Here is a 20,241-nt window from a genome sequence, read left to right as displayed (position 1 = left end):
TGCCTCCCCTCTTCCGACCGGCTGAGACCGGTACTAGACTAAACTCCCTTCAAGATAGCAGTGGAAGAACTTGTTGCCCCTTTTCTTCTCAGGCGAAAGAGACAGATAAGAATACAATTCTATTCATTGAGCTACACAGCTATAACTAAATCCAAAACGGCTAAAATATAAATTAAAACTGAAAAACAATGTTAATAACTTAACAATATCTAACTAGGCCCTTTTTCCGATAATGAAAATTGGAAATAATTCGCTGTAAAAGTGTTGTGGAGGAGAAAACCTCTTGAAGAAACAGAGAGACAAGCCTTTATACGAGTGGTTCTTAAACCCTGTTGGAGGTACTGAACCCCAAGAGTTTCATTATTCACATTCACAAAATTGCTCTTCATTGAAAAATAGCAGTTTTGTTAAGATGGGAACCCACGGGTAGTAGATCCAATAAAAACAGCAGAGGCCCCAGAATTGAACCCTGTGGAACACCAAAAGTTCCGTTACACATATCAATTCATATTGCACATATTCGTCCGACCACTCTCTTTTTTTTTTACTCAAAAACATCAGCCACAAGTCGACGAGTGAGCGCAACAAATTCCCTGCAGCACAGATAGGCCAAGCAATGTCGCGTAATCACCTGCAGCCAACGATGGCCAAGTGGGGCTTAGGGGTCATTATGGTCAATGGGGGGTGTGTCTTGACCACCATCAAAAACCCCTGAGATTGACTCACCAAACACCTGTGGTTCGCTCAAACCCAAGCAAAGAACCACCGCTTCATACTGTACACGGACGTGATTACGTACATCTCCGGAGCGTCCCACAAGTTTTCCTCTTAAACTTTACACCAATAACCCAAAAAAGTGGATCACATCACTCCAGTAGAGGTGTTTGCACGAGCTTCCTGTTTGTTGGAAGAATTGGTATGAAAATGCTGCTCTTGGTTTATCAAGCACCAAATGGTTTTCTACTGCTGCAATAAAACGATCCATGTATTCGGCTTCATTGCCCTCAGCTTCCTCTCTTCACGCAAACTTTAGCCAAAATGTTTGGCCGGTTTCATTTCATAACATTGCTAAGATTTCGGTGCATGATGTCTGGGAATTATTTTCAAAAGACTTAATTTTTTTCCCTGTTTAATCTTGAGATGGTCACATCTGTTCCTCACTAATGTGTCATTTGTTCAACCATAGCTATTTTTCCTGGTGGAAACATATGGCGCGAAACGAAGTAAAATAACAGTTTCCTTGGAAACAATGTGTCTGCGTTAGAACGGCACCAGCTGAACCTTTTGCTTTTGTGGATACTTTCTCACACAGCCTAAAAAAAAATCACTCATGTTTGGATTGGCCTAAAGAAGGTGTGAATGAGACCGTGAACGATTTGACCCGTCCGTATGTGTGAGAGCTGCAAATGTCTGCCAATGTGTTGGGGCTGACGCCACCATGTTGGCCTATGTAAGCCGTGACGGGCTCCAGGTCCCCCCGCACAAGATAAATACGAGATAATAACTGGATGGCTGGATGGAGCCCAACGATAGCCGAGCGCATATTATGTTTAGTGAGCAGTAGCGCAACTGGAGTGTGATCGGAATACCAGCCGCGCCCTTAACAGGCAAAAAAAGAAGCGGGCGCGCGCGGTTGGACAGCTAAGAACCACATGTGCGGCAGACACTAATCGGTAATGCCTGGAGAGAGACTTGGCTTGTCTTTCCTGTCACATGGCAATGTGCAGGAACACGAGCGTACGGTCCACTAAGCCACTAACAAAAGAAGATGTCAACCACAAAAGTCATACTGCAAATCCTGAATGACGGTTGGCAACAATGGGTGCCGGGGCACATGCCCTTTTGACACTGATGCCCAAAGTGCCCCTTTGTGCATTTATTTATTTATTTATCTATTTTATATATTTTTTAAATAGTTTGTGAAAATAGTTTTGTTGCCTTTCAAAAACTAAAATTCAGCAACATAATTGACATCAAACGAATTATTATTACGTTATCCTTGGATGACGTCACACTACGAGACGCGCCCCATTCTGCCAGGTCGCTCGCCACTACACCTGCGGTCGGTAAAGTTGGTCGCACCCGTTTGCATTTACGTAGTTTCGCTCCCAGTAAACAAAAGCCAAAGTCATAGAATGCAGAAAACTCAAGCAAAACTAACGCCTTTTATCCGATAGATCTTGTCGACATGATCGCATAGCATGCTGCGTGCTAGCCTAGCTTCAATTGAAACGTAGCGACACAAGTTGTAATCAGCCTCGCAACGACGATGGAAGTCTGACATTTGGGCGCAGTTGGCTCCGAGGACGCGGGGAAGATGTCCCCTCTTCAGTTTCATGAAGACGAACATCCTTCCCATCCACTTCCACCGCGTCAAAAATCTTCGGTAAAACTAACGTTCCTCTTCCGTTGGGACGCGGCATGGAGCTTCTGCTCCAACTACTGATGCGTTTAAGGTACACAGAATATGTTTGTTTGTTTTTTTTACTCAAATTTAGAAAATTGTACATGTGCAATGTAAGATTTGTATGAAAATGTATTTATCTGAAACTTCAGGCATATAAGCCACTGTATTTAACAAACGGGTTGCAGCCTGTTTCATGTTTGAACAGCACTGAAATAAAATAGTAAGGCTTAATGTTCCATTAATATAACATTCTTCCATGCTTAATGACCCCTAAGCCCCACTTGGCCATCATTGGCTGCAGGTGATTACGCGACATTGCTTGGCCTATCTGTGCTGCAGGGAATTTGTTGCGCTCACTCGTCGACTTGTGGCTGATGTTTTTGAGTAAAAAAAAAGAGAGTGGTCGAAAGAATATGTGCAATATGAATTGATATGTGTAACGGAACTTTTGGTGTTCCACAGGGTTCAATTCTGGGGCCTCTGCTGTTTTTATTGGATCTACTACCTGTGGGTTCCCATCTTAACAAAACAGCTATTTTTCAATGAAGAGCAATTTTGTGAATGTGAATAATGAGACTTTTGGGGTTCAGTACCTCCAACAGGGTTTAAGAACCACTCGTATAAAGGAACCCTAACCCAAAGTAAGACATTTTTGTTGAATATTTCCATCAAAAAGTGATGTTTAAAAATCGATTCGGCCACATATTGAATCGATTCAAAGAATGCTAAAGATATATTGCCAAATCGATTTTTGTAAAACCCTTAGTGGATAGTGCAGGCACGTTATCATGTGCCCTTTTTTTTTTTGTGCTTTGAGCACCTGCCCCTCTAAAAGTCACTGCACGGCCCTGCTTAGGAACATTTGCTAGCTTAAGGCTAGCACAAATTGCAAAATGCTGACTGACTTGTGGCATGATACCCCATTTAAGCAACACAAACAGTGCAACAAAATCTGTTCCCAGAGAATTTACAAAAGTTAAGCTTTTCTGCATATTTGTTACGCTCTGAAAAACGGCCAATATTAATGAAGCTTATGGAATCAGCTGGTGGCCAAAGTACGCACATCAGAATTTGCACATTCACTTCAATTAGGAAAGATGGTTTGCTGATACGAGTTTTGAGTTAGGAATAAATTATATTTTCTCACTAGTACCAAGAAATAAAAATGAAAAGCTCAGACTATCATCAACACGGGTGGAAAACGAGGTCTGACATCGTCTGTGTTTCCTGGGCAGTTCTAACGCCGCATAACAGGGAGCAAATAAATTCTGCATCTGCGTTGTAGATTTCTCCAAAGAGGGCTCAAAGCGTTTACTATCACTCGGAGGCAAAAAGCCTGATTTTAACAATCTCCGCAGCTTTTCATCTCTGCTAACGCTGTGCATTTTTACGGCGGGGACAATTCCACGCCGTCCCGAGCCGCGTTCCATATAGGCCAACTAATTCCATGCTGAATCATCTTCAAGAGAACGCAGCAGCCTCTAATTCTCCCTCCGCTGTCGACTCGGGAGCCACGGCGAGGCTCTCCAAGCCAGATGTTCCTTTCAGAACAGTGCGACTAACAGCATTAGCCCGAGACACAGATTTAGCATCGAGCCGCATAAAATCTGGCCTCCGTACGCACACAAAGCGACGGGACGCGTTCCCAGAGCGAAATGGCCAATTCTCAACACAATAAAAAAACAGCTAAATCGAAGCGTGCTGTACACTATTTGCCAGAGATGAAAGTGCAAGAACATTTTAGAAGTTTATCAGGATCAAAATGATCATGATAATCAGAAATATCACAATATTACTAAAAGTTATGTAATCCCCAAAAACTAAAACTAAAATCACAGCTGTACATACACACATCAAAAAAAATGGCAACAAGGTTTATTTTTGAATATACACAATTATTAAGTAAACCCTGAAGACTGAGAATCTACGCAGACTTTTGCCCAAAGTAAATTCTGGCATTAGAAATGTAAATAGCAAGAGCCAAAGGGAATTGTTGTCCATGTAAAACCCCACAAAAATGTATTTTTAAATGGATTATCAATGAATAGACATGTAAACATATCAAATCATTATCATGATCAAAATATATGATTTTGAGCAGATCATATTCACAGAGCTTTAAGTCTCAACTTCTAGTTTGACTTTTTTGTCAACTGAAACGACGACAACGGCTTTCGGCCGCTCCACCGAGTTCTGTCTGCTGCTCGAGGGTTGAAGTCAGGGAACACCTGCTAATTCCCAATTCTTAAAGAGGCTGCGCAACATTTTACATCCAATTCAATATTAATGAGCAATCAAATGTGCTGATGAGAAGCAGCATCGTCAACGTTGCGACTGCCCAACACTAACGCGACTGCGTTAAATCTGATATCTTTAGAGACTATTGTTGTTCAATCAAGTGGTAATAATGACATTTTCTTCATCTCGGTGGGGAACTGGAGTACTGAACACCCCGAGTATGTCCAAAATGGCTGATTCTTAAGAGCTCTAGTTAAAACGTGGAAGAAAGGATAATGAGCCATAAAAAAAAAAAATGGATTTGCTCATCAAGCGGATCCCATGGTATTAATCAGCGTGTCATCCGGCTCACAACCAGAAGGATATGGAAACATTACAAAGTAGAAATATCCTGGGAATGTATTACTCAGCTGTAAGCCTTCGGAGATGGAGGGCGACAGGACGGGCGCCTAACCTCCTTAAAAGGAAATGACGTGTGCATTAAAAGATACTGGGAAACACCCACGTCCGCCGCAATCTACAAACCCGCAGTCAGCGCGCACGTCATTAAATCGCTCCGTTATGAATACGCCACTTGCTGTAATACGCACAGCAGATATCTACTGCTACACCAATAAAGTGAGTTTCTCTCTCCCCGACACGCGTCCTCCTGACAGATAAGACACATTGCTTTTTTTTTTCTTTTTTTTTCAAACACCCTATTGTGCGTAAAAGCGAGAAGACTTTGATCGCACACAAGTAGAAGATGTCTATTCGATTCAAACAAACTGGTCACGTAGTCATGCAGCACAAGAAGGCTTGTTCACTTGGTGTTGTACTGTTTTTCATTGGAAATTAAATATGATATAGATAAGAGTAAACAGAGGTGGCAAATCCAGGTCCAGAAAGTAGAAACCCTGCCACAGTTTGACTTTAACCCCAGATGCTAGCTAGCTAGCTCTATTGGTACCAATTTACCTGCTAGGGAGCGAGCTAGCTAGCTAGCATCAGGGGCTAAAGCCAAACTGAAGCATTTAGCCCCAATGGCGCTAGCTAGCTAGCGCCATTGGTGCTCATTTACTTGCTAGGGAGCTAGCAAACTAGCTAGATAGCTAGCATCAGGGGCTAAAGCCAACCGGTGGCAGGGTTTTCACTTTCTGAACCTGGAGTTGCCACCTCTGAGAATAAAGGCTATCATTTAAAAATGCAATTACTTACTTATTGTTCTTAACATCCGTAAGATCAAATCAAACTTTGTTTATGTAGCACTTTTTATACATAAAAAATGCAACTCAAAGTGCTGTGCAAAATAAAACATCCGAGGTACGACATAAAAACAAAACCCTGAAGAACTAGTTAAATAAAAAGGGCATGGCGGGGCACAATGAAACCATGTGAGGAAAACACCCAAAGGGGAGCTCTTCCACACTGACAAGGATGACAGCCCACGGCCACCGGGAGCGCCGCCACCCCAGAGCTCCCGGGTTGGGGTCGGCCCCACACAATGAAGAGCCCCCCCCCCCCCAACCCATGGGCCGAGTGGGACGACCAAATGACAAAGCCAGCCACCTTGCCCAGCGCAGAGAACAATGAGGAAACACTGGCGCTAAAAGACAACAGAATAAAAGACAACAAAAATAAAAGACAAAGAAAAAAGGTGCCAAAAGCTAAAGGACAGTCAAATAAATAAAAATAGGAATACACACAATTGAAACTAAAAATGTTTGCACCCCTCACGTTACTCACCATACCTGCGGATGGTTTAACAAATTCAAATTAGACCTGAAATAAAAATTAGGTCCAAAAAAGAAAGCAACATTTGAATTAGAATGAGGTGATGCAACCTTAAAATAAGATTTAAAGGCTTTACAATGGTGAAAGTTTCAATATATTTAATTTCTTATATGTAAAAATAATTGTGAATTCAAACGAACCTCAAGGTCAAACGGCGCGTGGTCAAGTTTGAAGGGTCCATCGAGGCGGATGACATCTGAAATGCATTCTGTAAACGCCAGGGCTGGCTTGTATGGATAGTTTTATTCCCTGCAGCTTGTTTATGTTGTGTCCTGAATATTGAAAGCATGATGAGGGATTGCCTTGCTCAAGGGCAGTCAAGGACAAGTTAACAAGATGCCTGCGCAAAAGGTCTTGCGAGCAAACAGCCTTCCTGATTGAGGCACCGCAACGCCTTAAGAATATCATAGTGCACGTTTTGGTTTGGTGTTCTTTTCAACTCTATGCGTAAACTCTGATGTATCGATTCTTTCAAATCGTGCTGAAGAGCAGCCGATGAATCATTTTGCCTTCTTTGACCAACAGCTACACGCGGGAGGTTTCGGGGGAAGCTGATCAGCTTTTATTTATTTCTACTCTCAGCTCTGCGCATTTGCTGCATTGGAGCTGCCATGTCGCCGCGGTGGCCTGATCACAGATGCCGCTCATCTCCATACAAATGGAGCTGGGCTTTTCCCTTTTGCCGGGGGGGGGGGGGGGGGGGGGGGGGCTCGTGGAAAGATGAAGACAATGAATTGAATTGAGAGTTTGGTTGACTGCCAGTAACAAATTCAACTTGCTTGTCACTGACTGTAAATGAGGCAAGAGTTCAGTCAATGACAAAAAGAGTTCCAAGAACATCTCACGTCCAACATCATGGCTGCCCAACCACAAATGTTTGTATTAGGGGTGTGCCCCCCCCAAAAAAAATAATCGATTCTCATTTAGTACGAATCGATTTTAAATGTCTCAAAATCGATTTTATCTCAATTATTTTATACCGTCTTGCCCTTGTTTGTGTGTGCGCCTTATGTTGTACTCAATTTGGCCACTTGGGGGCAGTGTGGTTCTGCGCGTTCTGATACATTTAAGTTGTAGCCACATTAGAGAGTAGAAGAAAATGTCATAAGCTATGTATGTTTAACCGCGCCTTATGCCTTAAGGTCGTGAAAATACGGTAGGTAATCTCAGTGCTACGTTACAGCGCGGCTAATTACCGCAGCGTATGTAATTGACCAATTCTTCTCATCTCAATTGGTCTCGTCTCCACTTAATGTCAGGTCGTCCGGTCCAACATATGAAATTCCAACCTGCTCCTCTTTCTCCAACTCTTCGACGACTTGGATCTCGCCATATCACTTTCTAAATCCATTTTTTGACTGGCTTTGTGTACTTTCTGTATTGAGCTCTGCCATTGTTGTCCCCGATGTGACGTATCACTTCCGGGTTTGTCGGTCGCCAGGCTCTAACTTTGGGAAAACGATTATTTTGTCAAATATACAAACTCGAAATGATTTTTTCACGCTTTATTTTTTGGACAATGTTTAATTACTTCACTTTTTGACTGACTCTTTTTGGCACTTTATGAAATGACCTCATATTAGGTCTTTAAACAACATGGTCAGAACTGACTGTTTTCGATTTGTCCTTGCAATCCATGTGGTTTTTTTTTTTGCCCTACGGACATTCAGTTCCATTGTTCGTTCACATTCGACATTCCGCGCACCTGCGAATGCCACACAATGTGGGTCGCCGGGTCGATAGGCGTATTTCGGTGACATCACGTGAATACTATCTATAGGGGTCTCGGTGTCTGTTGTTTTACTGTGCATAAAAGAGACCTGCTTATTCCCAGTGCTGGCTGGGGGGGGTGTCTCAAAAAAATAACCACACTTGTGATTTTGCCACAAGTGGATGGAAAACAATTCAATTAGAATGTTCTTTTCATCCTCTGATATTGACAGCGTTTGCGCGAGTGGCCTCGCTCGCAGGCAGCTGCGCGGCCTAATCTCTGAAGGGACGATGCGGCGCTGATCTAAAACCTCCCCTGTCACTTGGGGGGGGGGGGGGGATGAGCGATGCCGACCTGGCCCGAGAAGAAATGAAGAAATGTGGTCTGGACCAGGAAGAAATATCACTGCAACAAACCCACACAACGTGTGCTAATTAGACCGGAAATAAGAGCCGCGAGATAAATTGCGTTCATGTGGGTCATCAATCAAGAGGCTCTCCTGAGTCGACGGCTGAGAGCGAAACAAGACGCACGCAATACTTACAATTGTATTAAAATAAAGATGTTTTTTTTTTACTTCAGTTTCTTTGTTATCAGTTTGGTTACGACTACGATGACGGTATTGCTAAAGCAATACACCAGGGATTGGGACTGGCACAAAACAAGCAAAACAATCTAAAAACAGACAATCTAGCAACGGAATAAGAATATAACAAATACAGTATTAGCAATAAAATTCACAAAGGCTTGAAAATATATTTTTTTAATTGAACATATACAAAATAATTACACACAAATATTAGGGGAAAAAAATAGGAAAAAATGGTAACATTACCAGTTTTTTTTTATTTTATATATATATATATATATATATATATATATATATATATATATATATATATATATATATATATATATATATACACCTCTATATATATTAGGTGTCAAAATGTGTGCGTTAATTTTGAGTTAAAGTTTCTTTAACGCCACTACGTTTTTTTTAACGCTCGATTAATTATAATTAGTGAGTTAACTGTTGAAGTCATGCGATTAATCATGATTAAAAAATATATAATTGCCTGACACCCCTAATATAAACAAATGAAAAAAAAGGAACAAAACAAAATTGAAAAAGTAGAACACAATGGAAAAATAAAATGCAAATATAAAAAGTAAACTACATAAATATAAAAAATAAAACAAGTACAAATAATTACAAGAAACCAAAGTAATGCAAAATATAATTATTAGAACAGTATTACAATAATTGAATATTTAGGAAGTTACAAGAAATACATTGTTTGCTGTTGTGCGAGCAACTTATGGGAAAAGCCAAAACGCTACTGTTACGCTCAGAGACACAAAATTGGGTATAAAAGATGATAACAATTTGAAACGGTATTACTAACCACCTGAAATGGAATCACGGTTTATTGGTAAACCGCAGACCGGCAAATCCCCAGCTGCGCCAGTCGTAAACATTTGCCCGCCAAGTACACCAAAAGCTATTATAACACACCATAAACATCTCTCCAGGGCAAAAAGCACAGGACGGACGGGCGGGCACTGGAAGAGGAGAATTAGACCTCGCTGACACACAGGAAATGGACCCCCGGCCTTTACTCTGCTTTTAAAACTGGCTTAAAGAAAGAAAGGATTTTTAAAAAAAAATGGATGCTTGTTATCAGTGCCTGCACTCTGGGATTTTACGAGGCAGCATTTCCATTTTGCTGATGATTTGGAGAAAAAATGACCATTTGGAGGGTAAAAATGAAGAGCCTCAAATTGGAGGTTTCTGAAAAGGCCCATGTTGCCGTTGTTGACATTGTTAACATTTTTACTGTTTTACTTTATATTTTAACCATTTTGAATTTAGTTATAGCTGTGTAGATGTGGGTATAGTTATGTTAACTCAGTATAGCTCAATGAAGAGTATTGTCTATTGTATTCTTATCTGTCTCTCTCGCCTGAGAAGAGAAGGGCAACAAGTTTCTTTTTTATATTATCTAAAAGGGAGTATAGCCTAGTACCGGTCTCAGCCGGTCGAAGAGAGTCCAAGGACAGGCTGATGTATTATTGTTTATTTCTAATCTGATTTATACCTATGGGAACTTGCTGATGGGAGGAGAGAGGGATTTTCTTGTATTCACTGATTTTCAATAAATGTACTGTGTGCTGGAGGAGGAGACACACTTTTGAACAGAACACTGCTTGGGTGACTTCATTTGTGTGATCAGAAGCTTCTGATAATGATACCTTTGCAAAGGGACTTCTTCACCAGAATCTCACCATTCAGTTAATTGAACACGCAAAGAGTAGAATACAAATATTGTCTACTCTAACACCGTCTAAATATAAAAATGTTAGTCTGCAAAAATAGGATGAGTACAGATTTGTCCCATGACAGGCGTATGTTTGTTATACTCTACGAAACACCACTATAGTTCTTGTTTGCAGCAATAGTATACTAGTACTTCAGCTCCGTGAGCAGTTGTGACCGTCTTCCTTCGGTCGACCACGGTGCACATCCTATTTTTTAGACAAGCATCTATCAGTACCTAACTACAGTAACTATCTATCTATACTGATAACCACGATGACGTTGGTCATTACCAGAGGTGGCAAATCCAGGTCCACAAAGTAGAAACCCTGCCACAGTTTGACTTTAACCACAGGTGCTAGCTAGCTAGTGATGAGTTATTAACATTGTTTTTTTTAGTTTCAATTTATATTTTAGCCGTTTTGGATTTAGTTATAGCAGTATGGCTCAATGAATAGAATTGTATTCTTATCTGTGTTACTTTCATGAGAGAAAGGGCAACGGGTTTGTACATTTGCTATCTTTAATGGGAGGGCCGGTCTCTGCCGGTCGGAAGAAGGGAGTCACAGGCTTATTATTATTGTTTTTCTCTAATCTGATTTATACCCATGGGAACAGATTCTCTTGTATTCACTGAGTTGTAACCAAATGTACTGTGGGCTGATGGGTGGAGACATTTCGTATTCGCCCACTTTTTAATAAATAAGGATGTGACGGAGAGCCGGTCACAGAACCTGATAGAACACGGCTTCAGCGTCGTCAGCCTTTTGTCATCAGAAGCTTCTGATAATTATTTACTTTTGCAAAGGGACTTCTTCACCAGGATCTCACCATTCAGTTAATTGAACACGCAAAGAGTACAATACTTAATATTGCCTACTCTAACACTAGCTAGCTAGCTCCATTGGTGCTCATTTACCTGCTAGGGAGCTTGCTAGCTAGATAGCTAGCATCAGGGGGCTAAAGCCAAACTGTGGCATTTAGCCCCAGGTGCTAGCAAGCTTGCTAGCTAGCTAGCTAGCATCAGGGGCTAAAGCCAAACTGTGGCATTTAGCCCCAGGTGCTAGCAAGCTTGCTAGCTAGCTAGCATCAGGGGGCTAAAGCCAAACTGTGGCATTTAGCCCCAGGTGCTAGCAAGCTAGCTAGCTAGCATCAGGGGCTAAAGCCAAACTGTGGTAGGGTTTTTACTTTACAGGATTTGCCACCACTGGTCATTACTATTGTGATTCAAAATGTTCATACAATCTCGTCTCTCGTAGAGAATATATATACCCAGAAAGACGCATAGGGTTGTGGTAGATGAGAATACATTATTGATAGCTCGGGGTGAGCATGTTCTTTGTGATCGACTGCAAACAAACTAGTTTTAACATTATACGCCATCATTTACAAGAGGTGATAAAAACACCAACCGTATGCTAATGGCTAAACATCTCACATACGTACTACAGACATCGCAGATGGCATGAACGATTTGTGTGGGATGCGCAAGGTGTAATGTGAATTATAAAAAAAAATTAAAAAATGGTGATTACCGTCGGGTCAAATAACATTCATTACAAGTGCGTGAACCTGCAGGAAGATTACACTCCTTAATTAGAGCTCTTTGAAAAGGTCGTTTTTACCGCTTTGAATTGTAAACAGTGAGGCCGTTTTGAGAAAGTGGTCATTATTGCTCAGCAATAAATCATACCACCTCACTTCCGTTGTAATTGTGACTCGTTAATTTCCCTGGAATCTATTTGGACAAATGGCCAATTAGTCACTGGTCATAATATGATGATGCCGTCAAACGCTTTAAAATAAATCCACCTACGCATTATCTCTGGACACCAGATTTGCCCATAAATCACCCCGATTAAAAGCACACAAAAGAAGTTCTACGTCAAAGGTTGGCTCAGGGACGAGAGCATAATTGATTTGTCACATTGTGTTTGGAATCCTATCAATTGTGTCGTATTGATTGTTAATCATCTTAATTGTGTTTGGAAACAAATGAGGCAAAAGGGAGTGTGTGACTTGATATACGGTAAGTTGCTTCGCGTTCTGCAGATGAACCCGCAGATGACCTTTGACTTGGGATGTCACAGTAACAGCAGAAATCACAGTTGAGCTCATACCACAAGTTTAAGGTTGCGGTTAGATTCGCATTAGGTACAGCAAGGGAACAAAATGGCAAACGTAAAAAGTGCTTGTGTGCAAGTTACAAGGAAAATATTCCAAATGAAACATAAGAAAGGCAAAATGATCCCCAAAAAAGATTAGCACAAACCATCCTCAAATAAAACGAATAATGCATAAAACAAAATAAGAGATAAATATGTCAATCAAATGTAACCGATAAAATATGTTCTTTTAGGAAACGAGCGATATACACAAGTGTCAGAATGCAGTACAAGAGTGAAAGTACTTGTTTGTTGGAAAATTTGTCGTTACTTCCGTGCACTTATCCACTTTGTGAAGCAATATCTGAGCCAGGGCGGAACGATTATGGAAAATAATCCAATTGCGATTATATTGCGATATATGCGATTATTTTTATAAGGTCCGCTTCAATTATTTTTTTACCCAACAAAAAGTTAATTATAAACAATATCAAAACTATTTATTATAGATTACAGGATCTTAAGATAAAGGCAAATGAAGCCTTAATATCACCGTTTTTTCTTTTATTTATTATTATTATTATTTTTTTATTATTATTTTTTTTATTTATTTTTTTCCTACTACAATTACAGATATTCCAAGGCAGAAAAATGCATCCATGACACGCCAAATTGGATCCCGTCAGATCGGTTTGAGTAAGACAGTCACAATTTCAAAAGCGACCCGAGTAAAATCTTGTGGCGTTGCCATTTCACGGGATTGCTATTTCTTATCTTACCTTATGATTACTCGTGCCTTTTCTCATGTAAATTGGATTACAGGCTCGTTATATCTCGGGCATGCATATGACTTGACGCGAATGGGATCAAGGCAAACAAGTCGGGTAAAAGTAAAGAGCTTCCCGAAATGACTTTGGGAAGGCAAACACGCAGGGGAAAGATGAGAGGCTGAGACAACATTGGTGAAACACACTCAGTCGAGCAAGGCAAGCACGCTTGAAAATTCAAACATCAGATGAGAGCCTCGCGGATACATTCGCAGATTCTTTCATCTCGACAATCCACGAGGAAATAAATAGAATGGTGGCTTGCTGCTTGTAAATGCACCACATCCAAACGAGACTCATTTATGATCAATGCATGGATTAAAAAACTGGAGGCGGGAAATATCCTAATTTAATTAGTTAATTTGGAAAATCTGATCCGATTAGTCAAGTTAATGCTACAATAATAAGTAGTAATGGTGCCATGATTAATCAATAACTAATTAAATCATTTGCTCCCAAAAACGTATAAAAAACATTCTAATTTCAATATTGCCATGGTCCCAAAAACTTATTTATACTTGTTTTTAATGTTTTTTTTTATGCTAGAACATACAGAAGGCTTTCATGCAGCTTCTGACATGAAGAGGTGGCTTAAAGCAATGGTAGTTATTACAAAAAAACAGCCAGCAGGTGGCGTATTAAAAGAGATCAACCAGGGCCATGTTGCAAACAAGCTCTTTTTGTCAGTGTTTTCACCAGGAATGTGAATATTGATGAAACTTAGCTGTATTCTATTGCTAATTTCTGCAAAACGGAAACAGATACAAATATACTTTTTTTCCTCATAAAAGAAAAGACTCTTATCTTTCTTTTGGTAGGTTCCATGTTTTTATAACAATAGAACACAATATTCTGTGGGCCTTGCAAAATCAGTTAAAATCCAGTAAAACAGTCGGGAGCAAACGGGATTGCTTCAGTGTAAAATAGCTGCAAGTGAATGAGTTAAGCATTTACAAATATTAAGAACAATTAAAAAAAAAAAAATAGAAATACTAAAATTATGCAAGTTCCTTTTTGGTCCAAAAAGAATTGATAATAATATGTATTTATTTATTTATGTATGTTGGCAAAAACTTGAGGTTGGAGAGCAGTAAGACAATCTTTTATTTTTTGGTTAAAAAAATAATAATAATAAATAAAAAATGTTTAAAGGTAAAAAAAATTATAAAAAATTAAGACAAATAAAATTATTTGAAACACTATAATTATGCAAGTGGATGAAACAAAATGTACTAAATTAGTTATTATAAATTTTATGCAAATATATAAATTTAAATAACTCAAAAATTTGTATTAATAATCTTTTTTTTACGATTATGCAGATTTTGTAATTGTGGAGTGTAATAATTGAAATAGTAATTGAATTTTAATTAATTGCACAGCCCTATTTATTCATATGTGGTAGCTATGGCGGAATTACACCTATATTGCAGAGGTTCCGTTTTGTTTGTTTTTTGCCAATTTATGTCACTAAAATAGTAAATGTACATCATTTTCCCCATAGAATTTGAAATAGGAATTACACGAGCAAAACCATATACACGAGTATGTGACTGGAATGTCCCACACAACTGTTGTTGTGAGACCACCCAAAGCTTTGATATGCCTCGCAATTACCTTTATATGCCACTTATATATATATATATATATATATATATATATATATATTCGACATGCCATTCGTAGCAGGAATCAGGAGTGTAATTGTTTTAACTTCATTTGTGGCTGCATGATTTGTAAATGCTGGATCTCACTTCTAGCAGTGTTTTTTCTTTTCCCGCTTTGCTCATGAAATAATGGCAACAAGAGATTTCAGAATCATTAGAGACTTTCTTATCAGCAACACTAAGCACCACCGAGCAATTTGTGCAGTGTAGGGGATAAATCAATGAAATGAGCCCATCAAAAACGATACCGCTGAAAGTAAGCGCTGTCGCTAGCGCTCAAGTCAAAACAGTGTGCAAGTTATTGGCCAATTTTCACATCACTTGTATGTCCCACTCTTTACAGTTGACATAAATTGGAAAGAACCTTTGCTATGCCAGGGATTCCCAAACAACCGGGCTACGGCATTGTACCGTGAGAGATTGTCAGATGTGCTGCAAGAAATTTTTGTCATGTTCATACAAAATAATTAATTTGTGTGTTTGATCTATTTATGCAAGCAATAATGACAGGCAGAGCAATTAAATAGTCTTCCACGAGATGGAATAATCCAGCCATTATCTGAACTGCTTATCCTCACGAGGGTTGCGGGATAAATAATTTGAAATTGTGAAAAAATTTAGACAATCTTTTTTTTTTTTTCGGTATAGCTCACAAACTTTTTGTCACATTTTTTGTTTTGTGATTTGCCGGGAGAAATCAGCTTTAAATGAACTGAAATGACATTAATCGCTGTCTGCTTTATGTGTACTTTGACCTTCAGGTCAGTGGTCATAATTAAAATGAAGCTGCGTTTTTTTTTTTTATATATTTACAAATGATGTCTGACAAACGGCTGTTTGTTATTGAGTTGAGTCACCCACCACCATACAGCACTCGTATCTCAGGTCTGAGTGCTCACAACTCAAAGCAAAACATTTGACGTATCAAGGTGCCACTGTAGTAAAACAAGTGTCTCGGCTAAATAAAAGGTTGGGAGTAATCACTGCGCTAAAATGTCTTTTGAGGTCGTCACAATAACTCATTTCAAGGGCAAGTGGTATTTGACCACATTGTGTTTATCTTCCTCTTTAGCCAGCAAACAGAAAGTTGTGTTAAAGTTGGAAACTATCTCACTCCAAATATGTACTCTCTCTTTCTTGGCATTTCGTATAAATGATTAAGATGTCAGTGTGTTGTTTTCCCATAACTCAACAGACTATCGTCGGTAAGTGGGCAAAAATATCGATTGATATTAACAGGGGGGGGGGGGGGGGGAGAGTTTACTCACCAAATTAAGCACAGTTTCCACTATATCCCGGTTGCTGACCTCTCCGGCTTGAACCAGTCCGCTGAGAACCGCAAATTTGGTTTTAATATCTCGGATGGGAACCGTCGGGTAGATGATGCCGGCCGGCGGCAGCAGCACGGAACCCGCGCATGATGACATCGCTGTCTTCTCGCCGGCGGCCGTGCGGTGTCCGCCGTCACCTGGCGCAGGTGGTCGGTCCGAAATGGGCATGGAGCCGGGCATGGAGCCTGGCATGGTCGCCGCCGGTGTCTCTCGCTTCTTCCTCGCTGCTGCTGGTGCTGGTGGTGCTGGCGGTGGTGCTGCTGGCGTCCGCCCCAAGCTCCGAGTGTCCGACGCCGCTTGTGAGACAACCAACCGCCGCAGCCGAGGTCCGAAGAGTACTACCGAGGAGAGAGAGAGAGCGCGCAGAAACCCCAAGAACACAACCCCGGTCGCGTCCCAGCCGGTGCCGGTCTAACCTGCACTGTGTTCCATTCCGCTCAGCTGTGCGCGCGCACGTCGCTTCCACTCGACCGTGCGCGTGCGTGCGTGCGCACATTCCCCTCATCTTGAATGTCGCTTTCAGCGCCGCCCGCCGGCAGCTCCGTTGCAGTGTCCCACTCTGAAGTGCTTGAAAAGAGCGTTAACACGGCATTAAAAAAACACGTCAAAGTCAGAACTGTGAACACTGGGGGGGTGAAAATGTTGCCGCGCCACAGCAGGAAGGCCGGAAAGAAGCCATGTTAGGAGCCAAGTGAACTTCCGCTCTGTATCCGTCTTCCGGTGTCCGTTTGAAATGCCTGTCCTACAAATGGCCAGGCTAAGAAATGGTTAAACAAACGATTTGTTACTGCACAATGTTGTTGCTTTGCCTTTCTTTGTGGTAAATTGTGCTAGGTTAGCTGTTGTTAGCGAAAACTTTACGTCAGCTATTGACAATGGCGTACCGCACAATGCAATTTTTAGACCGCAAGGTCATGTGACTTCAGCAGCTTGAACCGGAAGAAGATAAAAAATGAAGCCGGCTTGTTTTGTTCTCGTTTATTTGTTTATTTTGTGAACGTGGATCAACTTGTGCGGACGCCTAAATGAGCTGTTTAAAAGATAACTAAAATTTGAAATCGGCGCTCAAAGGGCGTGTTTCCTGGAGGACCGTTGGGTTGCGAATGGGGAGAGGGTTGGGCGTGGTCTGGCTGTGATTGACAGCAGCAACTCGCGAAGAAGCCGTTTAAGGAGGCGTGTGGGAGAATGAGACGGTGGGTGGTGGGGGCGACTACGTCATGCGGAACAAGTGACGTAGTATGTATCGCCTCGTGTAATGAGAGGACAAATAACCAAATTGACATATTGGCTGCCCACCAATCTTGGAATATTTAATGGATAGCGCTATTTTCTCACAACATGACCCATATAGCACATTCACTCTAAATTGCATGTTTGTATCAACTAATCAACTAAATGATTCTGGCCCAAAATTGCTCGAGGAGGATCTTTCATTCTGCAAATATGTATATTGTTCAGTTCTACAAGGTATCGCTGCACTTCTGCAATCCAGTTTGTTTCCAGAGAAGAAAAAAATAATAAACAAATTTGGTTGTATGTCCAAAACTGGATTGGAGCATGACAAAAACGTAACAGTTGAATGAAAAAAATAATAATTTCAATTATGTCAACAGTTGAACCAATTCCAGAACCAACAAGGCGACACACATCATCAGTGACACGATTAACGCCTTCATACATTACTTTATATTTTCCAATGTACACTAACGGCACAATACGTCTCATCACTTTTGCAATTAATCTGTCTGAAATAAATACTTGCTTCCATTTGGGTGAATTCTCGTGTAGGGGTTTGTACAATGTGGCTAAAAAAGGCTGCTCCAAACCAAAATGGGCGACTTCCTGTTCAATTTCAGGCATGGGTGCTTTCGTTGATCAAAACTTAATTTGGTGTCGAAAAGTGAAAACTGCTGTTGAGGCAAATTTTTCTCCCAACTTTCCAAATCCTGGAAATAATCAAACTTTGACTCGAAGCATTTTCTGCTTTAGATGACATAGAACAATATATATATATATATATATATATATATATATATATATATATATTTCAATTTAGTGTTGCCCAACCGTCTTGAATACTTGCTTCCATTTGGGGTTCATTTGCGCAATCTAATTCCCAGTAGGAGTTTCTCATAGGAGGAGCCCAGGAATTTGCATGAAATGGCTGCCTCAAACCAAAATGTCAGACTTCCTGTTTCAAATTTGGCCTGGGGTCCTTGAGACTTTTGTGTGCTCTCTTAATGGACGCATTTATGTTGTGTCGATCGGTGAAACTGATGATAGGAGCTATTTTTTCCTATCATTTTGAAAAGGCCATATTGAGTACATACATAGTAGGGGTGTGCAAATAAATTAATAAATAAATAGATTCTCATAAGAATCGCCATTCTCATTTAGTACATTTCAGAATTGATTTTAAAGGTCCCAAAATCGATTATATTTAATTTATTTTATACTGTCTTGCCCTTGTTTGTGTGTGCCTGTATTGGGACTGCTGTTCATGTTGTACACAATTTAGCCACTTAGGGGCAGTGTGGTTCCACATGTTCTTATACACCGTTATGTTGCAGCCACATTAAGAGAGTAGAAGGAAAAAGTCACAATCAAGTTATGTCAATAAGAGCACATGCTGGCGAGTAATGTTAAGATTCTTCTCTGTATACATTCATGAAGCGTTTTGTTTGAATAGCCGTTCTTTTGAGTGATAAAAGTGGCGCGAGTAGTGTGCTAATTAGCATTAGCGAGTCCAAATTGTCCATAGGTATGATTGTGAGTATGGTTGTTCGTCTCTGTGTGCCCTGCGATTGGCTGGCAACCAATTCAGGGTGTACCCCGCCTACTGCCCGAAGCCAGCTGGGATAGGCTCCAGCAACCCCGCGACCCTTGTGAGGACAAGAGGTACAGAAAATGGATGGATGGATGGATGGAGTCAGACTCATGACGATTCTTTGCACATCTATAAATTGAAGCGGAAATCATTGTCAAGCAAATGATTATGAATTGAAAATCTAAATCTAAATCAAATCGCAGACACAAAAAATTGGAATCGAATCGTGAGACAGTCAAAGATTCCCACCCCTAATACATAGTTAATGTGCTACAGATACAGTAAGTTTCATATCACACCAAAATGGCTGCCTGACTTATACCACCATTTACCCTTTGATCAGGATGTGTTTAGGAAGCCATTTTGACTTAGGCGATGGCTGCTTCTGCATGTCGCCGATGCTGGTGCCACGTGTTCTGTGGCTTGTCAAGTCAAGTTTGAGCGTAGCCCTTAAATCACAAAACAGTCTCAAAAGAGCTTCACGGGCCCACAGATCAAATGGCATCCCCTCGTTTAAAATCCGCCGGCCAGGCAAGGAAGATTAGTTAGCATGAGGGTCCATTTAATGAGATGAGGCACCGGAGGTCGTCGGTTGCCTTCAGGGACGTGCTTTTTTTTCCTGGTTGGTCGATGTGGAATCCTCACAGCAACAGGCCAAAATCCAGATGACAGGATGTACGGCAGGGCAAGAGGCAATTTGCATCCTAGGCATAGTTGAACTAAAAGTGAGAGTGTACCAAAAAAGTCTTAAGTCAAGATTTAAACATTTCTATAGCCGCTGTCATTTCCGCATTCCAGAGGAGTTGAACCTAAAATGAGAATGCTTGGAGAAGCTGCTCTCACTAAAAGACCGGCATGTAGCGAGCGTACGTCTCAGTCGGAATTGAACATATTGGACGACTAAATTAGCAAGACGGGGAAGGTGCTAAGCCAGGTCAAGCTGCTCAAAAAGGATTTTTAATTAAAAAGCGAGACACTAAACAAAGTACTTGCAAACAAACAAAAGAGTCAAAGGGCAAAGTAACAAGAAGACAC

General features: G+C 40.7%; 1 protein-coding gene across 1 annotated transcript in view; it reads right to left on the bottom strand.

Moving 5' to 3' along the window:
- The window catches only part of nbeab (neurobeachin b), a 263,722-nt gene extending 247,015 nt beyond the window's left edge, over window positions 1–16,707 (bottom strand). Inside the window, exon 1 of the mRNA XM_086080779.1 lies at window positions 16,317–16,707. Coding sequence (XP_085936905.1) covers window positions 16,317–16,571 — 255 coding nt within the window. The 5' untranslated portion in view covers window positions 16,572–16,707. The remainder of the gene's footprint in view (window positions 1–16,316) is intronic.
- Window positions 16,708–20,241: the final 3,534 nt, after the last annotated feature.

The sequence above is a fragment of the Leptonotus elevatus genome, chromosome 7 (assembly GCF_054856555.1).
Source record: "Leptonotus elevatus isolate MCC_2025b chromosome 7, RoL_Lele_1.0, whole genome shotgun sequence".
NCBI lineage: Eukaryota > Metazoa > Chordata > Actinopteri > Syngnathiformes > Syngnathidae > Leptonotus > Leptonotus elevatus.
Note: the sequence above shows the minus strand (reverse complement) of the source record. Positions and strands in the feature narration are given on the sequence as shown.